The 23,788-nt window shown below is 46.2% G+C and overlaps 1 protein-coding gene across 2 annotated transcripts in view; it reads left to right on the forward strand.

Annotated features, from left to right (window-relative positions):
* LOC121567861 (actin cytoskeleton-regulatory complex protein PAN1) overlaps positions 1-23,788 on the forward strand; it is a 130,409-nt gene that overhangs the window by 50,562 nt on the left and 56,059 nt on the right. For both annotated transcript variants that reach the window (XM_045212601.1, XM_045212602.1), the window contains exon 2: positions 3,310-3,403. In XM_045212601.1, the coding sequence (XP_045068536.1) occupies positions 3,310-3,403 (94 nt within the window). The remainder of the gene's footprint in view (positions 1-3,309; positions 3,404-23,788) is intronic.

A 23,788-nucleotide genomic window follows, 5' to 3' on the forward strand; every position in this document is an offset into this window, starting at 1 on the left:
CTTAGAGATCTTAGAGCACTTGAGTCAGACTACCTCTGTAGTTGAACCATATTGGGTGTAAAACAATTTGACAAAATGTATTTATTGAATTGTCTAAATTGAATCCAATGGGTCTATTCGTACGTGCCAGTAGATCATGCAGCCACACCTTGTAGTTAAGAAGCCTTTCTCTGTTTTCCGTTTTCACATAGATTTGACCAATTCTTAATTATCACATCAGTGTCATGGTTGTGTCATAAAGGAAATAGAACTGACAGGAATCTGTGTGTTAAACATCTAATGTGATGGCTGCATGACACAGTAGCAGGACAGGTCAATGATCATGTAGTGACAGATTGAGAGGTCAATGATCATGTAGTGACAGATTGAGAGGTCAATGATCATGTAGTGACAGATTGAGAGGTCAATGATCATGTAGTGACAGATTGAGAGGTCAATGATCATGTAGTGACAGATTGCTTTATTTTAGTGATTCTTCAGTGGGTGTTTGTGGAAATCTGCCATTCAAACAATAACAAAGGGACACCCCACCAGTGTTTTGGTAAACAGCTGAGGGATGGGACTGGATTAATGTAAACTATAGATGCAAGGACTGATCATTCATGATATCCAAATTATACTACGGGGTATGACAGTTGAACTAAGCTCATGAAGCATTAATAAGTTTGGGTATATCATTCATTTAATTATATCATTCATTTAAAAGTCCCAAAATGGATGTTCCAATCACAGATTGCTCCTTTAACGTTCCCTGTCAACAACATCACAACAACACTATCAATCAGTAGCAATGGGAGATCCCAGAGTTTTATTTCACAGAGAAACATGCTGCTAAATGTGTGGCACACTGTGTTGACATCCCTCTCTGTTGGACTCTGTATTCATCCGTCTCAGAGAGAAAATGGATGGCTGCTTGTTTCCTCTGAGACCTCCTTGAAACAGCTGGTGGTGAGACAGAGTAGTGTTGCTGTCGTGTGCTGGGTTGTGTTGTGCCTCGGGTGAGCTCGCTGGCAGTGTGCGTGCGTGTGTGCGTGCGTCATTGTGTGTGGAAGTGAGTGCATGCCTTCGTCCATGCGTGTGTGCGTGCGTGTGTTGTGCCGTGTCTCGTGTATTGGCAGAGAGGGTGCCACATGAATCAACAGCACGTAGAAACAAGGCGATACAGAGTGGAAATAACAAGCAGAAAGAACGAGTTAAGATTCAGGCACAAAGTGTCCAGCGCATCAAAGAGGAAGCTTGGCCTTGTAGAAAGGTCATGTTATTCAATAAGGATACGGACCAGTGCAGGCAGGGGGAAGGGAGGGGGATGGTGTTTGTGTGTGTGTGTGTGTGTGTGTGTGTGTGTGTGTGTGTGTGTGTGTGTGTGTGTGTGTGTGTGTGTGTGTGTGTGTGTGTGTGTGTGTGTGTGTGTGTGTGTGTAAAGGGTGGGTGGAGTGGGAGGGTAAATACATGGAGGTACACAGCTCTCTGTCCGTTCTCTCAGGGTTCATTATCTTTCATCAGAGCTGATAAGGTGTCAGAAGATGGCAGATGACATCTCAATGCTAACATGTTTGAGGGACGGGATCTTTCCTCTGTAGTAATTACACATAGCTCCCCTCTGCTATCCTCTGTAGTAATTACACCTAGCTTCCCTCCGATTCCCTCTGCTTCCCTCTGCTTCCCTCTGCTTTCTTCTGCTTCCCTCTGCTTCCTTCTGCTTCCCTCTGCTGTCCTCTGCTTCCCTTTTGCTTTATTCTGCTTCCCTCTGCTTCCCTCTTTTCCCCTCTGCTTCCTTCTGCTTCCCTCTGCTGTCCTCTGTAGTAATTACACTTAGCTTCCCTATGCTTCCCCCTGCTTCCCTCTGCTTCGTTCTGCTTCCCTCTGCTTTCCTCTGCTTCCTTCTGCTTCCTTCTGCTTTCCTCTGCTTCCTTCTGCTTTCCTCTGCTTCCTTCTGCTTCCTTCTGCTTCCCTCTGATTCCTTCTGCTTTCCTCTGCTTTCCTCTGCTTCCCTCTGCTTTCCTCTGCTTCCTTCTGCTTCCCTCTGCTTTCCTCTGCTTCCTTCTGCTTCCCTCTGCTTCCTTCTGCTTCCCTCTGCTTCCCTCTGCTTCCTTCTGCTTCCTTCTGCTTCCTTCTGCTTCCCTCTGCTTTCCTATGCTTCCCTCTGCTCTCTTGTTTCAAGTCATTATTTTAATCAGCTTCAAACAATGGGAATGATGAGACTCCAATTACTGTATCTCACCCTGTTTGGGATGGGGCTTCATCAGGGTTTTATTGTATTTATTTTGACATTATTGCATTATCTTGTCTACATGCTTGTCTGTAGTTTGACTTTGATTTCATATGGAAGGTGAAAAGTTGAAAAAGGGTGAAATGAACACTGATTAAAAACAACAACGTTGGGCAATAACAGCAATTTAAAACCATTTTACTACTAGAGACATCAGTCATCTTAGGCAGCAGATCAAGAGGAAGTATGTGTAGCCAATGGAACCCTACTCCCTATATAGTGCACTACTTTTGACCAGGGTCCATAGGGCTCTTGTCAAAAGTAGTGCACTAAACAGAGAATAGGATGCCATTTGGGACATAATTAAAGACACATATCTCTGGGGTTGCAAGGCTTTAGAAGAGGGAGAGGGAGAGGGAGAGGGAGAGGGAGCGGAGCGGGAGAGGGAGCAGGAGCGGGAGAGGGAGAGGAAGAGGAAGAGGAAGAGGAAGAGGAAGAGGAAGAGGGAGAGGGAGAGGGAGAGGGAGATTGTTTTAGTACCAGAGAGACAGACAGACACACAGGGGGAGAGGAGTAAGAGCAGTCCATTCTCAGGAAGGGTGACACATCAAACTAACTATCGCAGCGCAGTATGTAGAGGACTAGAGAGATACTAGAAACTAGAGCACTAGACAGGCTGTCCATCCTGAGGACTTGACTCATAATGGTCCGTCTCCCTTCCCCCTCACGCCCTCCCTCCCTCCGCCCTCCCTCCCCTGCCCCTTCACCTCAGAGTCCTCAGAGTCCAATCAGCCAATCACAGCCGGGTCTGGTCTCATTAGAGCGGTCAGCCAATCAAAAGAGCAGAAAGGGTGGACAAACAGGAAATGGCTGCTGCTGCTGGCCCCATGGTCGGTCGGAACACGATGGTTGATGTCTGTCAGAACTCCGTCCGAACGATGGAGGGAAGAGGGAGAGAGAGACCAAGGCAAGTGCAGCCAGACAGCTGGACTTCTCATTACTGCAGTCATACAGGTTGAGTGGTGGGAGCAGGGCCTTGGTAGAAAGTGTGTCACCGTGCAGAGTGTCATGTTCTTCTTCTCTCCCCTCTGTGATAACAGGACCGACCTCCCACCCGCCCACAAGCCGGCCCCTCCCCCACCCAAAAAGAAGAGCAGTGATTTGAAGGGCCACTTGACATCCGATGACATCCAGGTAAGATCCCCCTCAATCCACCCGCTCAGTGGGAGCGTCCAGAATTGCACCCTATTTCCTACAGAGTGCACTATGAGCTATGGGGCCCTGGTCAAAAGTAGTGCTCTACATAGGGCATAGGGTGCCATTTGGGACGGAGCCCCTAAGTCTCTCTCCACTTGATGTGTCTGGTTAGGCGGTCTGTCTGTCTGTCTGTCTGGGCTTTTCTGTCTGTCTGTCTGGGCTTTTCTGTCTGTCTGTCTGGGCTTTTCTGTCTGTCTGTCTGGGCTTTTCTGTCTGTCTGTCTGGGCTTTTCTGTCTGTCTGTCTGGGCTTTTCTGTCTGTCTGGGCTTTTCTGTCCGTCTGTCTGTCTGGGCTTTTCTGTCTGTCTGTCTGGGCTTTTCTGTCTGTCTGTCTGGGCTTTTCTGTCTGTCTGTCTGGGTTTTTCTGTCTGTCTGTCTGGGTTTTTCTGTCTGTCTGTCTGGGCTTTTCTGTCTGTCTGGGTTTTTCTGTCTGTCTGTCTGGGTTTTTCTGTCTGTCTGTCAATCGGTCTGGGTTTTTCTGTCTGTCTGGGTTTTTCTGTCTATATGTCTGTCTGGGTTTTTATATCTGTCTGTCTGGGTTTTTCTGTCTGTCTGGGTTGTTCTGTCTGTCTGTCTGGGTTGTTCTGTCATTATGTCATTACCTTTCTACTTTCTTTCACAGAGGCGTTTTTTAAAGGGATTGATAGATGCAATTGATAGTGCCAATTAAATCAGACTTCATGCTCATTTTCTTACTGACTGTCTACTCAAAATGCAGCCAGAGAAAGCAGACAGACTATATTCCCTGTTCATGCTGTGCTGTGTAGAATACTTATGACACTTGCTTACTAATGTTTTGCGAAACCTTATGTAGGCCTCATAAAGGCTAATGAAGGCTTCATTAAGGTTCACATTACACAGAGGAACCAGACAAAGATATCCACTCTCTCCATTAATATTTGCTAAATTAATTGAACATGTTGCCGATTCAATTATTCAAAATGACATCACTGGAATTAAAACCTTTAACGCAAACACACAAAAGCAAGTGACAGTTTGTTCAAAGTAAGAAACACCATTCTTATACTATCGAGATATTTCTAGGGTTCTCACCAAAGAATGTAAGAGGGGCGCTGCGCTGGCCACCTTGTGGACTGGCTGCACTATTTAAAAAATATATATATATAATTTTTTTTTTTTATATATATATACAGTACCAGTCAAATGTTTGGACACACATACTCATTCCAGGGTTTTTCTTTATTTTTACTATTTTCTAGTCATTTAGCAGACGCTCTTATCCAGAGCGACTTACAGGAACAATTAGGGTTAAGTGCCTTGTTCAAAGGCACATCGACAGATTTTTCACCTAGCCAGCTCGGGGATTAGAACCAGCGACCTTTCGGTTACTGGCACAACGCTCTTACCCACTAAGCTACCTGCCGCACTGCATGTATTGAATACATCACAACTATGAAATAACACATATGGGCAGAAACTCAAACAGGAAGTAGCCGTGCTAAGGACTATTCAATGCTGGTCTGACCGATCGGAATCCACGCTTCAAGATTGTATTGATCACGCGGACTGAGATATGTTACGGGTAGCTTCCGAAAATAATTTAGAAATATACACTGAAACGGTGACTGAGTTTATCAGGAAGTGTATAGGTGATTTTGTGCCCACTGTGACTTTTAAAACCTACCCTAACCAGAAACCGTGGATAGATGGCAGCATTCGCGCAAATCTGAAAGTGCGAACCACCGCATTCAACCATGGCAAGGTGACTGGGAATATGGCAGAATACAAACAGTGTAGCTACTCACTCCGCAAGGCAATTAAACTGGCAAAACATCAGTATAGAGACAAAGTGGAGTCGCAATTCAACGGCTCAGACACGGACTACAAAAGGAAAACCAGCCACGTCACCGACACCGACGTCTTGCTTCCAGACAAGCTAAACACCTTCTTTGCCCGCTTTGAGGATAACACAGTGCCAGTGACGAGGCCCACTACCAAGGACTGTGGCCTCTCTTTCTCCATGGCCGACATTTAAGCATGTTAACCCCCGCAAAGCTGCCGGCCTAGAAGGCATCCCTAGCAGCGTCCTCAGAGCATGCGCAGACCAGCTGGCTGGTGTGTTTACGGACATATTCAATCTCTCCCTTTCCCAGTCTGCTATTCCCACATGCTTCAAGATGGCCACCATTGTTCCTGTACCCAAGAAAGCAAAGGTAACTGAACTAAATGACTATCGCCCTATAGTACTAACCTCTGTCATCATGAAGTGCTTTGAGAGACTAGTCAAGGATCATATCACCTCTACCTTACCTGTCACCCTAGACCCACTCCAATTTGCATACCGCCCCAATAGATCCACAGATGATGCAATCTCCTCACACTGCACACTGCCCTATCCCATCTGGACAAGAGGAATACAGTGAGGGAAAAAGTATTTGATCCCCTGCTGATTTTGTACGTTTGCCCACTGACAAAGAAATGATCAGTCTATAATTTTAATGGTAGGTTTATTTGAACAGTGAGAGACAGAATAACAACAACAAAAATCCAGAAAAATGCATTTTAGCAGACGCTCTTATCCAGAGCGACTTACAGTTCGTGAGTGCATACTTTTTTTTTTTCATACTGTTCCCCCGTGGGAAACGAACCCACAACCCTGGCATTGCAAACGCCATGCTCTACCAACTGAGCTACATCCCTGCCGGCCATTCCCTCCCCTACCCTGGACCAATTGTGCACCGCCCCATGGGTCTCCCGGTCGCAGCTGGCTACGACAGAGCCTGGATTCAAACCAGGATTTCTATTGGCACAGCTAACACTGCGATGCAGTGCCTTAGACCACTGCGCCAATCAGGAGTTAATGAGGGAAATAAGTATTTGACCCCACTGCAAAACATGACTTAGTACTTGGTGGCAAAACCCTTGTTGGCAATCACAGAGGTCAGACGTTTCTTGTAGTTGGCCACCAGGTTTGCACACATCTCAGGAGGGATTTTGTCCCACTCCTCTTTGCAGATCTTCTCCAAGTCATTAAGGTTTCGAGCCTGACGTTTGGCAACTCGAACCTTCAGCTCCCTCCACAGATTTTCTATGGGATTACGGTCTGGAGACTGGCTAGGCCACTCCAGGACCTTAATGTGCTTCTTCTTGAGCCACTCCTTTGCTGCCTTGGCCGTGTCAACTCTTTTTTTATTTTATTTTATTTTTCTTTATTTTTCTTTGGGGGGGGGGTGGATCAGCTTAATATTGCAGATAGATTGTATCTTCTATCAATGTAATTGTCTGCATCACTTCCAATCCCCCATGTTTTTTATATATATACTCCCCTTTATTACTTTTCAACCCCACCATCCTTTCCCTACTTGGAGTAAATTAGTGAACAACAATGCCCAGGCCTCTACTTCCGGTCTATACTTACTATCTACACCTTATGGACACAGTTCATTTTACAATAATTATATTATATATATATATATATATATATATATATTTATTTATTTTTGCTCCTGAACTTCTTCTACTCTCAACCTCTCCGATCATTTTCATGATGTCCATCCGGTTTGCTTCTATATGCCATATCTTTCTAACTGTGCTCTTTCCCAAAAGCTCCCAACATACAACCTATATACTTATTATGGACACAGTATGCTTACATTATTAGCTATCTTTGTTATTATTTGTTGTTATTTGTTATTAGTCCCATCCTTCAACTCTATTCAATACCTCCAATCTATCTCTTAACACCATCCATATAGGATTTCTATTTGCCATATATATTTCAACCGTACTGTGATGTTTTACAAAAGTTCTGAACCTTTCTAGTCTCATTGCTTCTACAGATTGTGAATTAAAAATAAACATTTTTGCTAAAAGTATTATTATATTATTGATCGATTGACTATGACTTTTCAGATCACCCAGTAATGCTATCTGCAAGGTTAGCTCCAGGTAAATATTGCAATCCTTTAGCCATTCCTGGACCTGTGTCCAAAAACAAGCTACAAATGGACAGAACCAAAACAAATGATCTAATGATTCTGTCTCTTCACAGCAAAATCTGCAGAGCTGGGAAGATTGTATCCCCCATATAAATAACATTGGTAGCAAGAATTTTATATAATAATTTAAATTGAAAGATTCTAATTTTTGAAACACTATGCCATGGGATCGGTACGTCAAAGATCTCTTCCCAACTATTTTGCAATCTATATGGGACGGCTGTCAATCCTTTGGTCCTTAAGTGAAACTGATATACTTTTTTATTTATCACAGTTTTCCTTAACCAATTATGTTCTTTAATGCAAGGCCGACAGACAAATTCCTTACTTTCTCCCCCTTCCACTTTCCTCTTCCACTTTTGCGGTAAGGCTGCAATTATTTGGTTGTAATTTTGGGTAGAGCAGACATTTCCATATGTTTTTGTTATCTGCATGTGCGACATAACTCCACCAGTCCTACCGATGATATCATTTACGAAGATTATACCTTTTTTAAACATTCTGTCAAAAAATAAAGTTTTTTTGTCAATTAGTATATTTTTATTTAACCACAATATTTGTTGCATTAGTTGTTCTGTCATTTCTGGAGGATTAAATAGAAATTGCAACCAACTTTATATGGCTTGTTTTAGAAAATAGTGATATTTGGGAGATGATTTCCTTTTCAAATAACTGCAAATGAGTTGTTGTAATCTGAATATAGGGAAAAAGGCCTTTCTTGAACATTGGGTGAGACAATCTTACTAATTTGCTTGAGAACCAGTTCGGATTTAAGTATAACTTTTGTATGACTGAAGCTTTTAGTGATAGGTCTAATGCTTTAATATTTAATCATTTCTGTCCTCTGAATTCATATTCATTATATAAATATGCCCTTTTAATTTTGTCTGGCTTGCCGTTCCAAATAAAATTGAATATTTTTTTTCTCATATAATTTAAAAAACTGTTCGCTAGGCGTAGGCAAGACCATAAGCAAATAGGTAAACTGGGATAATACTAAAGAGTTAATCAGGGTGATTTTTCCACAAATTGACAGGTATTTTCCTTACCATGGTAGTAAGATCTTATCTATTTTAGCTAACTTTCTATTAAAATGTATTGAAGTGAGATCATTTATTTCCTTTGGGATATGTATTCCGAGTATATCCACATCACCATCAGACCATTTTATTGGTAAACTACATGGTAATGTAAAAATTGTATTTTTTAGTGATCCAATACATAATATAGTACATTTGTCATAATTTGGTTTAATCCAGAGAGGTTAGAAAATGTATCTAGATCCTCTATGAGGCTGTGGAGGGATTCTAGTTGTGGATTTAAAAGAAAACATTAATCATCAGCGTACAATGACACCTTTGTTTTTAAGCCCTGGATTTCTAATCCTCTGATATTATTATTGGATCTGATTTTAATAGCTAACATCTCGATGGCCACAATAAATAGATATGCCGATAGTGGACAACCTTGTTTCACTCCTCTTGACAGTTTAAAACTTTCTGAGAAATAGCCATTATTTACTATTTTACACCTAGGGTTACTATACATGATTTTGACCCATTTTATACGAGATTCTCCAAAATTGAAATGCTCCAGGCATTTATATATAAACCTCAGTCGAACTTTATCAAATGCCTTTTCGAAGTCTGCTATGAATAGCAGGCCTAGTTTCCCATATTTTCCATAATGTTCTATTGTTTCCAATACTTGCCTTATATTATCTCCAATGTATATTCCATGTAAAAAACCTGTCTGATTAGAATGAATAATATCCGACAATACCTTTTTAATTATATGCGCTATACATTTTGCTAGGATTTTTGCATCACAACACTGAAGTGTAAGGGGCCTCCAATTTTGTAAATGGACTGGATCTTTATATTTTCCACTTGTATCCTGTTTCAGTAATAATGAGATCAGACCTTCTTCTTGAGTGTCAGATCAACCATTGTGTTCCGACCGACCATGGGGCCAGCAGCAGCAGCCATTTCCTGTTTGTCCACCCTTTCTATCATTTACATAAGAGTGGTTAAAACATGCTAATAACGGTCCTCTTAGTATATCAAAAAAGGTTTGGTATACCTCGACTGGTATGCCATCCAACCCTGGTGTTTTCCCAGACTTAAAGTCTTTAATTGCATCCAGAAGTTCCTCCTCTGTAATTTCACCTTCACATGAGTCTTTCTGTGTGGCTGTTAATTTGACATTATCAATAGAAAAAAATCTCTACAATTAGCTTCAGTTAGAGGAGATGGAGGCGACTGAAAAGAAGTACTTTGTGTCTTCCTTCAAAATATAATTTGGTGAATTATGGGTGACTCCGTCAATTGTAACCAGTTTCATTAAGTTCTTTTTGGTAGCATTCCTATGTTGAAGATTAAAAAATAATTTTGTGCATTTTTCCCCATATTCCATCCAGTTTGCTTTATTTTTATAATATATTACACTTGATCTTTCTTGAATAAGTTTCTCCATTTCTTTTTGTTTTTCCTCTAATTTATTCTGAGCCTCTATGTTGCAGTTTTTATTGCTATCTATCTGTTCTGTTAGACTTTCTATTTCCTTTCTTAGTATAAACTCTTTTGACCTGAATTGCATGGCCTCTAAAGGCACATTTAAAGGTGTCCCATACAATAAGAGAATTCGCTGTACCTACAGTGGGGGAAAAAAGTATTTAGTCAGCCACCAATTGTGCAAGTTCTCCCACTTAAAACGATGAGAGAGGCCTGTAATTTTCATCTTAGGTACATGTCAACTATGACAGACAAATTGAGAAAAAAAAATCCAGAAAATCACATTGAGGGATTTTTTAAGAATTTATTTGCAAATTATGGTGGAAAATAAGTATATGGTCACCTACAAACAAGCAGGATTTCTGGCTCTCACAGACCTGTAACTTCTTCTTTAAGAGGCTCCTCTTAGCCCGAACCATGAAAAACAGGCCCAGACCATTATTCCTCCTCCACCAAACTTTACAGTTGGCACTATGCATTGGGGCAGGTAGCGTTCTCCTGGCATCCGCCAAACCCAGATTCGTCCATTGGACTGCCAGATGGTGAAGCGTGATTCATCTCTCCAGAGAATGCGTTTCCACTGCTCCAGAGTCCAATGGCGGAGAGTTTTACACCACTCCAGCCAACGCTTGGCATTGCGCATGGTAATCTTAGGCTTTTCATGAAGCTCCCGGACGATCAGCTTCCAGAGGCAGTTTGGAACTCGGTAGTGAATGTTGCAACCGAGGACAGACAATTTCTGCCCGCTACGCGCTTCATGACTTGGCGGTCCCGTTCTGTGAGCTTGTGTGGTATATCACTTAGCGACTGAGCTGTTTCCCAATGGGGTAACCAGTACTCTGTACTCTAAAACCCTATTTACCTTGTTCCCCAATGGTGTATCCAATACTCTGTAGTACTCTAAACCCCTCTTTACCCTGTTCCCCAACTGTGTAACCAGTACTCTGTACTCAAAATCACGCTTTACCCTGTTCCTCAATGGCGTAATCAAATAAAATTGTATTTGTCACATGCATCGAATACAACAGGTGTGGACCTTACAGTGAAGTGCTTACTTACAAGCCCTTAACCAACAATGCAGTTTTAAGAAAGAATACCAAATAAAATCACAAAAAAATACAAAATAAAATAAAACGAAATAAAAGTAACAAATAATTAAAGAGCAGCAGTTGTCACGCCCTGGCTCTGGGGACTCTTAAATGTTGAGCCAGGGTGTGGATTTTCATTGTTTAGTTTTCTATGTTTTTGTTCTAGATCGTGTTGATCTATGTTGGCCAGGGTGGTTCCCAATCAGAGACAGCTGTAGCTCGTTGTCTCTGATTGGGGACCATACTTAGGCAGCCTGTTGGCACCAGTTAGTTGGTGGGATTTTGATCCGTAAAGGTAGGGTGTGTGTAACCTCAGGACTTCACGTATCGTTTTGTTTTGTTGTTTTGTTCATGTGTTGTGTATCATTAAGTATGTACGCTTGTCACGCTGCGCCTTGGTTCCACGAGTCATCAGTCAACGTGCGTGACAGCAGTAAAAATAACAATAGCGAGGCTATATACAGGGGGGTACCGGTACCGAGTCAATGTGCAGGGGCACCGGTTATTCAAGGTAATTGAGGTAATTTGTACATGTAGGTTGAGTTATTAAAGTGACTGCATAGATAATAAACAGAGAGTAGCAGCAGCAACGTAAAAAGGGGGTGGGGGGGCAATGCAAATAGTCTGGGTAACCATTTGATTAGATGTTCAGGAGTCTTATGGCTTGTGGGAAGAAGCTGTTTAGAAGCCTTTTGGACCTAGACTTGGCACTCCGGTACCGCTTGCCGTGCAGTAGCAGAGAGAACAGTCTATGACTAGGGTGGCTGGAGTCTTTGACAATTTTTAGGGCCTTCCCTGACACTGCCTGGCATAGAGGTCCTGGATGGCAGGAAGCTTGGCCCCAGTGATATACTGGGCCATACGCACTACCCTCTGTAATTACTTGCGGTCGGTGGCCGAGCAGTTGCCATACCAGTTGGTGATGCAACCAGTCAGGATGCTCTCGATGGTGCAGCTGTAGAACCTTTTTGAGGATCTGAGGACCCATGACAAAACTTTTCAGTCTCCTTTGAAGGAATAGGTTTTGTCGTGCCCTCTTCACGACTGTCATGGTGTGCTTGGACCATGTTAGTTTGTTGGTGATGTGGACACCAAGGAACTTGAAGCTCTCAACCTGCTCCACTACAGCCCCGTCAATGAGAATGGGGGCGTGCTCGGTCCTCTTCTTTTTCCTGTAGTCCACAATCATCTTCTTTGTCTTGATCACATTGAGGGAGAGGTTGTTGTCCTGGCACCACATGGCCAGGTCTCTGACCTCCTCCCTATAGGCTGTCTCGTCGTTGTCGGTGATCAGTCCTACCACTGTTGTGTCAATAGTAAACTTAATGATGGTGTTGGAGTCATGCCTGGCCATGCAGTCATGGGTGAACAGGGAGTACAGGAGGGGACTGAGCATGCACCCCTGAGGGGCCCCCGTGTTGAGGATCAGCTTGGCGGATGTGTTGTTACCTACCCTTACCACCTGGGGGCGGCCCGTCAGGAAGTCCATGATCCTGTTGCAGAGGGAGGTGTTTAGTCCCATGGTCCTTAGCTTAGTGATGAGCTTTGAGGGCACTATGGTGTTGAATGCTGAGCTGTAGTCAATGAATAGCATTCTCACATAGGTGTTCCTTTTGTCCAGGTGTGAAAGGGCAGTGTGGATCATCTGTGGATCTGTTGGGGCGGTATGCAAATTGGAGTGGGTCTGGGGTTTCTGGGATAATGGTGTTGATGTGAGCCATGACCAGCCTTTCAAAGCACTTCGTGGCTACAGATTTCAGTGCTACAGGTCGGTAGTCATTTAGGCAGGTTATCTTAGTGTTCTTGGGCACAGGGACTATGGTGGTCTACTTGAAACATGTTGGTATTACAGACTCAGTCAGGGACATGTTGAAAATGTCAGTGAAGACACTTGCCAGTTGGTCAGCGCATGCTCGGAGTTCACGTCCTGGTAATCCATCTGGCCCTGCGGCCTTGTGAATGTTGACCTGTTTAAAGGTCTTACTCACATCGGCTACGGAGAGCGTGATCACACAGTCGTCCGGAACAGCTGATGCTCTCATGCATGTTTCAGTGTTACTTGCCTCGAAGCGAGCATAGAAGTAATTTAGCTCGTCTGGTAGGCTTGTGTCACTGGGCAGCTCGCGGTTGTGCTTCTCTTTGTAGTCTGTAATAGTTTGCAAGCTCTGCCACATGCGACGAGCGTCGGAGCCGGTGTAGTACGATTCGATCTTAGTCCTGTATTGATGCTTTGCCTGTTTGATGGTTCGTCGGAGGGCATAGCGGGATTTCTTATAAGCTTCCGGGTTAGAGTCCCGCTCCGTGAAAGCGGCAGGTCTACCCTTTAGGTCAGTGCGGATGTTGCCTGTAATCCATGGCTTCTGGTTGGGGTATGTACGTACAGTCACTGTGGGGACGACGTAATCGATGCATTTATTGATGAAGCCAGTGACTGATGTGGTGTACTCCTCAATGCCATTGGAAGAATCCCGGAACATATTCCAGTCTGTGTTAGCAAGACAGTCCTGTAGCTTAGCATCTCCTTCATCTGACCACTTTTTTATTGACCGAGTCACTGGGCTTATAATTATGGTCAGATTTGCCAAATGGAGGGCGAGGGAGAGCTTTGTACGCGTCTCTGTGTGTGGAGTAAAGGTGGTCTAGAGTTTTTTTTCCCTCTGGTTGCACATTTAACATGCTGGTAGAAATGAGGTAAAACAGATTTAAGTTTCCCTGCATTAAAGTCCCCGGCCACTAGGAGCGCCGCCCCTCCGGAAGAGCGTTTTCCTGTTTGCTTATGTCCGTATACAGTTCATTGAGTGCGGTCTTAGTGCCAGCATCGGTTTGTGGTGGTAAATAGACAGCTACGAAAAATATAGATGAAAACTCTCTTGGTAGATAGTGTGGTCTACAGCTTATCATGAGATACTCTACCTCAGGCGAGATAACCAATAACCAGTACTCTGTATTCTAAACCTCTTTACCCTCTTCCGCAATGGTGTAACCAGTACTCTGTACTCTAAATATATATTAACCCTGTTCCTCAATGGTGTAACCAGTACTCTTTACTCTAAATATATATTAACCCTGTTCCTCAATGACGTAACCAGTACTCTTTACTCTAAATTGTCACAAGCTGATGTGGATGCGGTGTTGGAGTCAGGCGCAGGACACAGAAGCTCAGTCAAAACGACTTTACTATTCAACAAGACAATACAAAATAACGGGCCTCAAACACTGAAGGCGAGTGATTACGCATACAGTGCGTAAATACACTATCAACACGAGAACAAATCCCATACATCAACGGACAGGCGGACAATCACACACAACTGCAAACAAAACTAAAGGAAACTTATAGGTGACCTAATCAATACATAACACGAAACAGGTGCACTAACAAGACAAGACCAAACAAACATCGAGACATCAAGCGGTAGTAGCTAGTACTCCGGGGACGATGAACGCCGAAGCCTGCCCGAGCAAGGAGGAGGAGCAGTCTCGGCGGAATTCGTGACAGTACCCCCCCCTTGACGCGCGGCTCCAGCCGTGCGCTGACCCTGGGCTCGGGGACGGCCAGGAGGACGCGGAGCAGGGCGCGTGGGATGACTACGGTGGAACTCAGTCAGGAGGGATGGATCTAAAATGTCCCTCCTAGGCACCCAGCACCGTTCCTCCGGGCCGTACCCCTCCCACTCCACGAGATATTGTAGACCCCCCATCCGACGTCTCGAATCCACGATGGACCGGACCGAGTACGCCGGAGCCCCCTCGATGTCCAGTGGGGGCGGAGGAGTCTCTCTTATCTCATTGTCCTGGAGTGGACCAGCTACCAAAGGCCTGAGGAGAGACACATGGAACGAGGGGTTAATGTGATAATCATTAGGCAGTTGTAACTTGTAGCAAACCTCGTTCAATCTCCTCAGGACTTTAAATGGCCCCACAAACCGCCGACCCAGCTTCCGGCAGGGCAGGCGAAGGGGCAGGTTTCGAGTCGAGAGCCAGACTCGATCTCCAGGTGCGTATACTGGACCCTCACTGCGGTGGAGATCGGCGATTGCCTTCTGCCGACGGATGGCCCGCTGCAGATGGACGTGTGCAGCGTTCCACGTCTCCTCCGAGCGCCGAAACCACTCATCCACCGCAGGAGCCTCGATCTGGCTCTGATGCCATGGTGCCAGAACCGGCTGATACCCTAACACACACTGGAAAGGGGTCAGGTTAGTAGAGGAGTGGCGAAGAGAGTTCTGAGCCATCTCTGCCCAGGGGATATACCCCGACCACTCCTCCTGCCGGCCCTGGCAATATGATCTCAGAAACCTACCCACATCCTGGTTCACTCTCTCCACCTGCCCATTACTCTCAGGGTGGAACCCCGAGGTAAGGCTAACCGAGACCCCCAAGCATTCCATGAACGCCCTCCAGACTCTAGAGGTGAATTGGGGACCCCGATCAGACACTATATCCTCGGGAACCCCGTAGTGCCGGAAGACATGGGTAAACAAAGCCTCAGCAGTCTGTAGGGCAGTAGGGAGACCCGGCATTGGAATGAGACGACAGGCCTTAGAGAACCTATCCACAACGACCAGAATAGTGGTATTCCCCTGAGAGGGGGGAAGGTCCGTAACAAAGTCCACCGAGAGGTGAGACCACGGCCGTTGTGGAACGGGCAGGGGTTGTATCTTCCCCCTGGGCAGGTGTCTAGGCGCCTTACACTGAGCGCACACCGAGCAGGAGGAGACATAAACCCTCACGTCCCTAGCCAATGTTGGCCACCAGTACTTAACACTAAGGCAGTGCACTGTCCGGCCAATACCTGGATGACCAGAGGAGGGTGACGTATGAGCCCAATAACTGAGACGATCACGGACCTCGAGCGGCACGTACGTCCGACCCTCTGGACACTCTGGGTGAGTAGGGTCGGTGCGTAACGCCCACTCAATTTCCGTATTGACCTCCCATACCACCGGTGCCACCAGACAAGACTCTGGCAGTATGGGAGTGGGCTTAATGGACCTCTCCTCTGTGTCATACCGCCTGGACAGGGCATCTGCCTTACCGTTCTGGGACCCTGGGATGTAGGTTATCTTAAACACGAACCGGGTCAGAAACATGTTCCACCTAGCCTGACGAGGGTTCAATCTCCTAGCTGCCTGGATGTACTCCAGGTTACGGTGATCAGTCAGAATGAGAAAAGGGTGTTGAGCCCCCTCAAGCCAATGCCTCCACACCTTTAGAGCTTGAACCACGGCTAACAGCTCCCTGTCCCCTACGTCATAATTACGTTCCGCCGGGCTGAGCTTTTTAGAATAAAAAGCGCAGGGACGGAGCTTAGGAGGCGTGCCTGAGCGTTGCGACAGTACTGCCCCAATCCCGGCCTCTGACGCGTCCACCTCTACCTGGAACGCTAAAGCGGGGTCCGGGTGCGCCAGCACCGGAGCCGAAGTGAACAGGTCCTTCAGTTTACCAAACGCCCTGTCCGCTTCAGCCGACCACTGCAAACGCACCGGGCCCCCCTTCAGCAGGGAAGTAATGGGAGCTGCTACCTGTCCAAAACCCCGGATAAACCTCCGGTAGTAATTGGCAAACCCCAAAAACTGCTGCACCTCTTTAACAGTGGTTGGGGTTTGCTAGTTACGCACGGCTGACACACGGTCAATCTCCATCTTCACCCCTGACGCGGACAACCGATGACCCAAGAAGGAGATGGCCTCCTGGAAAAACAGACATTTCTCTGCCTTGACATACAAGTCATGCTCCAACAGCCTACCCAACACTCGACGCACCAGGGCTACATGCTCCGCTCGTGTAGAAGAGTACACTAGGATGTCGTCAATGTACACTACCACACCCTGCCCATGCAGGTCCCGGAAGATCTCGTCCACAAATGATTGGAAGACTGAAGGAGCATTCATTAACCCGTATGGCATGACGAGATACTCATAATGACCTGAGGTGGTACTAAATGCCGTCTTCCATTCATCTCCCTCCCTAATGCGCACCAAGTTATAGGCGCTCCTGAGATCCAGTTTTGTGAAGAAACGCGCTCCGCGTAATGATTCAGTCATACTCGCAATCAGAGGAAGAGGGTAACTGTATTTAACCGTGATCTGATTGAGACTACGATAATCAATACACGGGCGCAACCCTCCATCCTTCTTCTTCACAAAAAAGAAACTCGAGGACGCAGGGGAAGTGGAGGACCGTATGTATCCTTGTCTCATGGACTCGGCTATGTATGTCTCCATAGCTGCCGTCTCCTCTTGAGACAGAGGATACACATGGCTCCGCGGGAGTGCCGCACCAGTCTGGAGGTTTATCGCACAATCTCCCTGTCTATGAGGTGGCAATCGCGTCGCCCTAGTCTTGCTGAACACGAGTGCCAAATCCTCATACTCAGGGGGAATGTGCATTGCGGGCACTTGGTTCGGACTCTCCACCGTGGTCGCCCCAACGGAAACACCTAAACATCGCCCAACACACTGGTCAGACCACTCCTTGAGAGCCCTCTGTTGCCACGAAATGGTGGGGTCATGGGTGATTAACCAAGGAAGCCCCAGCACCACGGGATACGCAGGAGAGTCGATCAGGTACAACTGAATGATCTCCTCATGACCCCCCTGCGTCTTCATCTTTAGTGGCGCTGTGACCTCCCTAATCAACCCAGATCCCAACGGGCGGCTATCTAGGGCATGGACAGGGAAGGGTGCATCAACGGGCAGGAGGGGAATCCCTAACTTAATACAACATTTCCAATCAATAAAATTCCCAGCTGCGCCTGAATCGATTAGCGCCTTATGCTGGGAATGAGATGCAACCTGAGGAAATACCACAGGTATACACAAGTGAACAACAGAGAGCTCTGGGTGAGTGGGGCACCTACTCACCTGGAATGACTCCCCAGTGCGTGACCTGTTGCCCCGACTCCCTGGAGACCCTCCCCAGCACCTAGCCGCAGTGTGTCCTCCACGGCCACAGTTGGTGCAGGGGCGGCCCCCCCTCGGGCTCTCTCTCCCTCCTCTCTCTAGCGCCAGCACCCCCGAGCTCCATAGGGCTAGGCTCGGAGATGCTGGGGGATGGAATGGACAGCCCCAACTCGGGACGTCCGCGGGTGGCCAGCAGGGTATCCAGACGGATGGACATGTCCACCAGCTGGTCGAAGGATAGAGTGGTGTCCCTGCAGGCCAGCTCTCGTCGAACGTCCTCACGTAGGCTACACCGATAGTGGTCGATGAGGGCCCTCTCATTCCACCCCGCATCCGCCGCTAGAGTCCGGAAATCCAGGGCGAACTCCTGTGCGCTCCTCTTCCCCTGTCGGAGGTGGGACAGACGCTCCCCCGCCGCTTTACCCTCAGGAGGGTGATCGAACACAGCCCTGAAGCGGCGGGAGAACTCCGCGTAGCTGATGGTGGCGGCGTCTATTCCCCTCCATTCGGATTTGGCCCACTCCAACGCCTTGCCGGAGAGACAGGAGATGAGGGCGGAAATGCTCTCGTATCCCGAGGGCGCCGGGTGTATGGTGGCCAGGTAGAGTTCCACCTGAAGGAGGAACCCCTGACACCCGGCTGCGGTGCCATCATACGCCCTCGGGAGCGAGAGCCGAATCCCACTGGACTCCGGAGCTGGTCTGGTGGGGCTGGCCGATGGTGGTGGTAAGGTAGGAGGAGGTGTGGGCACGCCTCCCCTTTCCCATCAGCGCAGGGTGTTCATCACCTCTTGCATGGCGGAGCCGAGTTGCTGGATCCTGCCGTCCTGGCAGCTGACACCGATCCTCCAGCGACTCGTTCGCCGCCGCTGCTCCTGCTGACTCCATAGTATTGGTGTGTGATTCTGTCACAAGCTGATGTGGATGCGGTGTTGGAGTCAGGCGCAGGACACAGAAGCTCAGTCAAAATGACTTTACTAGTCAACAAGACAATACCTAATAACAGGCCTCAAACACTGGAGGCGAGTGATTACGCATACAGTGCGTAAATACACTATCAACACGAGAACAAATCCCATACATCAACGGACAGGCGGACAATCACACACAACTGCAAACAAAACTAAAGGAAACTTATAGGTGACCTAATCAATACATAACACGAAACAGGTGCACTAACAAGACAAGACCAAACAAACATCGAGACATCAAGCGGTAGTAGCTAGTACTCCGGGGACGACGAACGCCGAAGCCTGCCCGAGCAAGGAGGAGGAGCAGTCTCGGCGGAATTCGTGACATAAATATATTATTTACCCTGTTCCTCAATGACGTAACCAGTTATCCCAACTCCAAACCCCTATTTACCCTCTTCCCCAATGGCGTAGCCAGTACTCTCAACTCTAAAACCACTTTTTACCCTGTTCCCCAAAGGCGTAACCAGTGCTCTGTACTCTAAAACCCCTTTTACCCTCTTCCCCATTGGGGTAACCAGTACTCTGTAGTACTCTAAAACACTTTTTACCCTGTTCCCCAACTGTGTAACCAGTACTCTGTACTCAAAAAATCCCTTTTCCCTGTTCCCCAATGCTGTAACCAGTACTCTGTCCTCTAAATCCTGTTCCTAAGTGGTGTAAACCCCTCTTTGCCCTGTTTTCCAATGCTGTAACCAGTACTCTGTCCTCTAAACCCTGTTCCTAAGTGGTGTAAACCCCTCTTTGCCCTGTTTTCCAATGGTGTAACCAGTACTCTGTCCTCTAAACCCTGTTCCTAAGTGGTGTAAACCCCTCTTTGCCCTGTTTTCCAATGCTGTAACCAGTACTCTGTCCTCTAAACCCTGTTCCTAAGTGGTGTAAACCCCTCTTTGCCCTGTTTTCCAATGGTGTAACCAGTACTCTGTAGTACTATACATAGAAAATGGCCTTCCCCAAACTGTTGCCTCAATTTTGGAAGCAGAGAATCATCTAGAATGTCATTCTATGCTGTAGCGTTAAGATATCCCTTCGCTGGAACTAAGGGGCCTAGCCTGAACCATGAAAAACAGCCCCAGACCATTATTCCTCCTCCACCAATCTGGCACTATGCATTTTGGAATTCTGCGGTCTCCTAGCATTCGCAAAACCCAGATTAGTCTAGGAACACAAGCATTTCGCTACACCTGCAATAACATCTGCTGAATACAGTATGTGTATGCGACCAATAAAATTTGATTTGATTTGAAGCGTGATTCATCACTCTAGAGAACTCTTTTCCACTGCTCCAGAGTCCAATGACAGCGAGCATTACAGCCATGGAAACCCATTTCATGAAGCTCCCGACTAACAGTTATTGTGCTTACGTTGCTTCCAGAGGCAGTTTGGAACTCAGTAGTTAGTGTTGCAACCAAGGACAGAATATTTGTATGAGCTTCAGCACTCGGCGGTCCCGTTCTGTGAGCTTGTGTAGCCTACCACTTCGCGGCTGAGCCGTTGTTGCTCCTAGAATTTGCCACTTCACAATAACAGCACTTACAGTTGACTGGAGACGCTCTAGCAGGGCAGAAATGTGACGATCTGACTTGTTGGAAAGGTGGAATCCTATGACGGTGCCACGTTGAAAATCACTGAGCTCTTCAGGAAGGCCATTCTACTGCCAATGATTGTCTATGGAGATTTCATGGCTGTGTGCTCGATTATATATACCTGTCAGCAACGGGTATAGCTGAAATAGCCAAATCCACATATTTTAAGGAGTGTCCACATACTTTTGGATATATACAGTGGCTTGCGAAAGTATTCACCCCCTTGGCATTTTTCCTATTTTGTTGCCTTACAACCTGGAATTAAATTGGATTTTGGGGGGGGTTGTATCATTTGATTTACACAACATGACTACCACTTTGAAGATGAACAATATTTTTTATTGTGAAACAAACAAGAAATAAGACAAAAAAAAACAGAAAACTTGAGCGTGCATAACTATTCATCCCCCAAAGTCAATACTTTGTAGAGCCACCTTTTGCAGCAATTACAGCTGCAAGTCTCTTGGGGTATGTCTCTATAAGCTTGGCACATCTAGCCACTGGGATTTTTGCCCATTCTTCAAGGCAAAACTGCTCCAGCTCCTTGAAGTTGGATGGGTTCCGCTGGTGTACAGCAATCTTTAAGTCATACCACAGATTATCAATTGGATTGAAGTCTGGGCTTTGACTAGGCCATTCCAAGACATTTAAATGTTTCCCCTTAAACCACTCGATTGTTGCTTTAGCAGTATGCTTAGGGTCATTGTCCTGCTGGAAGGTGAACCTCCGTCCCAGTCTCAAATCTCTGGAAGACTGAAACAGGTTTCCCTCAAGAATTTCCCTGTATTTAGCACCATCCATCATTCCTTCAATTCTGACCAGTTTTCCAGTCCCTGCCGATGAAAAACATCCCCACAGCATGATGCTGCCACCACCATGCTTCAGTGTGGGGATGGTGTTCTCGGGGTGATGAGAGGTGTTGGGTTTGCGCCAGACATAGCATTTTCCTTGATGGCCAAAAAGCTCAATTTTAGTCTCATCTGACCAGAGTACCTTCTTCCATATGTTTGGGGAGTCTCCCACATGCCTTTTGGCGAACACCAAACGTGTTTGCTTATTTTTTTTCTTTATGCAATGGCTTTTTTTCTGGCCAATCTTCCGTAAAGCCCAGCTCTGTGGAGTGTACGGCTTAAAGTGGTCCTATGGACAGATACTCCAATCTCCGCTGTGGAGCTTTGCAGCTCCTTCAGGGTCATCTTTGTGTCTCTTTATAATAATATGCCATTTAGCAGATGCTTTTATCCAAAGCGACTTACAGTCATGCGTGCATACATTTTTGTGTATGGGTGGTCCCGGGGATCGAACCCACTACCTTGGCATTACAAGCGCTGTGCTCTACCAGCTGAGCTACAGAGGACCACATCTTTGTTGCCTCTCTGATTAATGCCCTCCTTGCCTGGTCCGTGGCAGGTTTGTTTTAATTATTTAATGGTGCTCCGTGAGATGTTCAAAGTTTGGGATATTTTTTATAACCCAACCCTGATCTGTGCTTCTCCACAACTTTGTCCCTGACCTGTTTGGAGAGCTCCTTGGTCTTCATGGTGCCGCTTGCTTAGTGGTGTTGCAGACTCTGGGGCCTTTCAGAACAGGTGTAAATATACTGAGATCATGTGACACTTAGATTGCACACAGGTGGACTTTATTTAGGTCTCGCTTCCGCATTGTCTCCGTGCTGCTCTGCTGTTTGTTGCTACTTGGCTACCTAACAAACTATTCACGTTTTACTTTTAATAAACGTTTAATCAATCTCTGTGTTCAACAAATTTACCAACTTTTTAGTTTTGTCCTCACTCATCTTTTTTCGTTAAACTTTTTCACCCCGGACGTTTATCCCGAGACAGAAGAGTCATTTTCCTGTGCGTTTTAGCTGCCAACTTTACGTTATTTTCCTTTTTTCCATCGCAACTTTTTTCCCTTATTCAACTTTTTTCACTCCGGACGCTTTATCTGGACATGGTTCATCAACATCTTCAACAGCCGAAGCTAAGTAGTAACATTAACATGATGTCTTCTAATTGCAGTCGCTGTACTCATAATTTACAGGAGAATTCTCGCCTTACGGCGAGAATAGCTGTGCTACAAGCCCAGCTTCAGACGCAATCGTTAGGCAAGGGTAATATCAGTGTAGGAAAGGAAGAAACAGCGTCTGTGCCACCAGTAAGTACAGACAGTAATGTTAGTATAAATCCCCCGCACAGTCCCCGCAGCCGGACAACTTTCTCATGGCTTCTGGAGGGAAATACTGTTGGAATGCTCAACCGGTGTCGCTCATTCAGCCGACAGAAACCTTCAACCGGTTTTCCCCATTATGTAGCGAGTCGGAGTCTGAGTCTGAGTCTTCTCTAGTCTCTACTCCTCCCGTTACGGGGTCTGAGACTCGAAGGCTCCCACCATTAGCTCTGACAAATTGAAAACCCTAGTCATTGGCGACTCCATTACCCGCAGTATTAGACTTAAAACGAATCACCCAGCGATCATACACTGTTTACCAGGGGGGCAGGGCTACCGACGTTAAGGCTAATCTAAAGATGGTGCTGGCTAAAGCTAAAACTGGCGAGTGTAGAGAGTATAGAGATATTGTTATCCACGTCGGCACCAACGATGTTAGGATGAAACAGTCAGAGGTCACCAAGTGCAACATAGCTTCAGCGTGTAAATCAGCTAGAAAGATGTGTCGGCATCGAGTAATTGTCTCTGCCCCTCCCAGTTAGGGGAAGTGACGAGCTCTACAGCAGAGTCTCAGCACTCAATCGCTGGTTGAAAACTGTTTTCTGCCCCTCCCAAAAGATAACATTTGTGGATAATTGGCCCTCTTTCTGGGACTCACCCACAAACAGGATCAAGCCTGACCTGCTGAGGAGTGACGGACTCCATCCTAACTGGAGGGGTGCTCTCCTCTTATCTACCAACATAGATAGGGCTCTAACTCCTCTAGCCCCACAGTGAAATAGGGTGCAGGCCAGGCAGCAGGCTGTTAGCCAACCTGCCAGCTTAGTGGAGTCTGCCAATAGCATAGTCAGTGTAGTCAGCTCAGCCATACCCATTGAGACTGTGTCTGTGCCTCGACCTAGGTTGGGCAAAACTAAACATGGTGGTGTTCACCCTAGCAATCTTATTAGGATAAAGACCTCCTCCATTCCTGCCATTATTGAAAGAGATCGTGATACCTCACATCTCAAAATAGGGTTACTTAATGTTAGATCCCTCACTTCAAAGGCAGTCATAGTCAATGAACTAATCACTGATCATAATCTTGATGTGATTGGCCTGACTGAAACATGGCTTAAGCCTGATGAATTTGC

Source organism: Coregonus clupeaformis, unplaced genomic scaffold, assembly GCF_020615455.1.
Source record: "Coregonus clupeaformis isolate EN_2021a unplaced genomic scaffold, ASM2061545v1 scaf0029, whole genome shotgun sequence".
Taxonomy (NCBI): domain Eukaryota; kingdom Metazoa; phylum Chordata; class Actinopteri; order Salmoniformes; family Salmonidae; genus Coregonus; species Coregonus clupeaformis.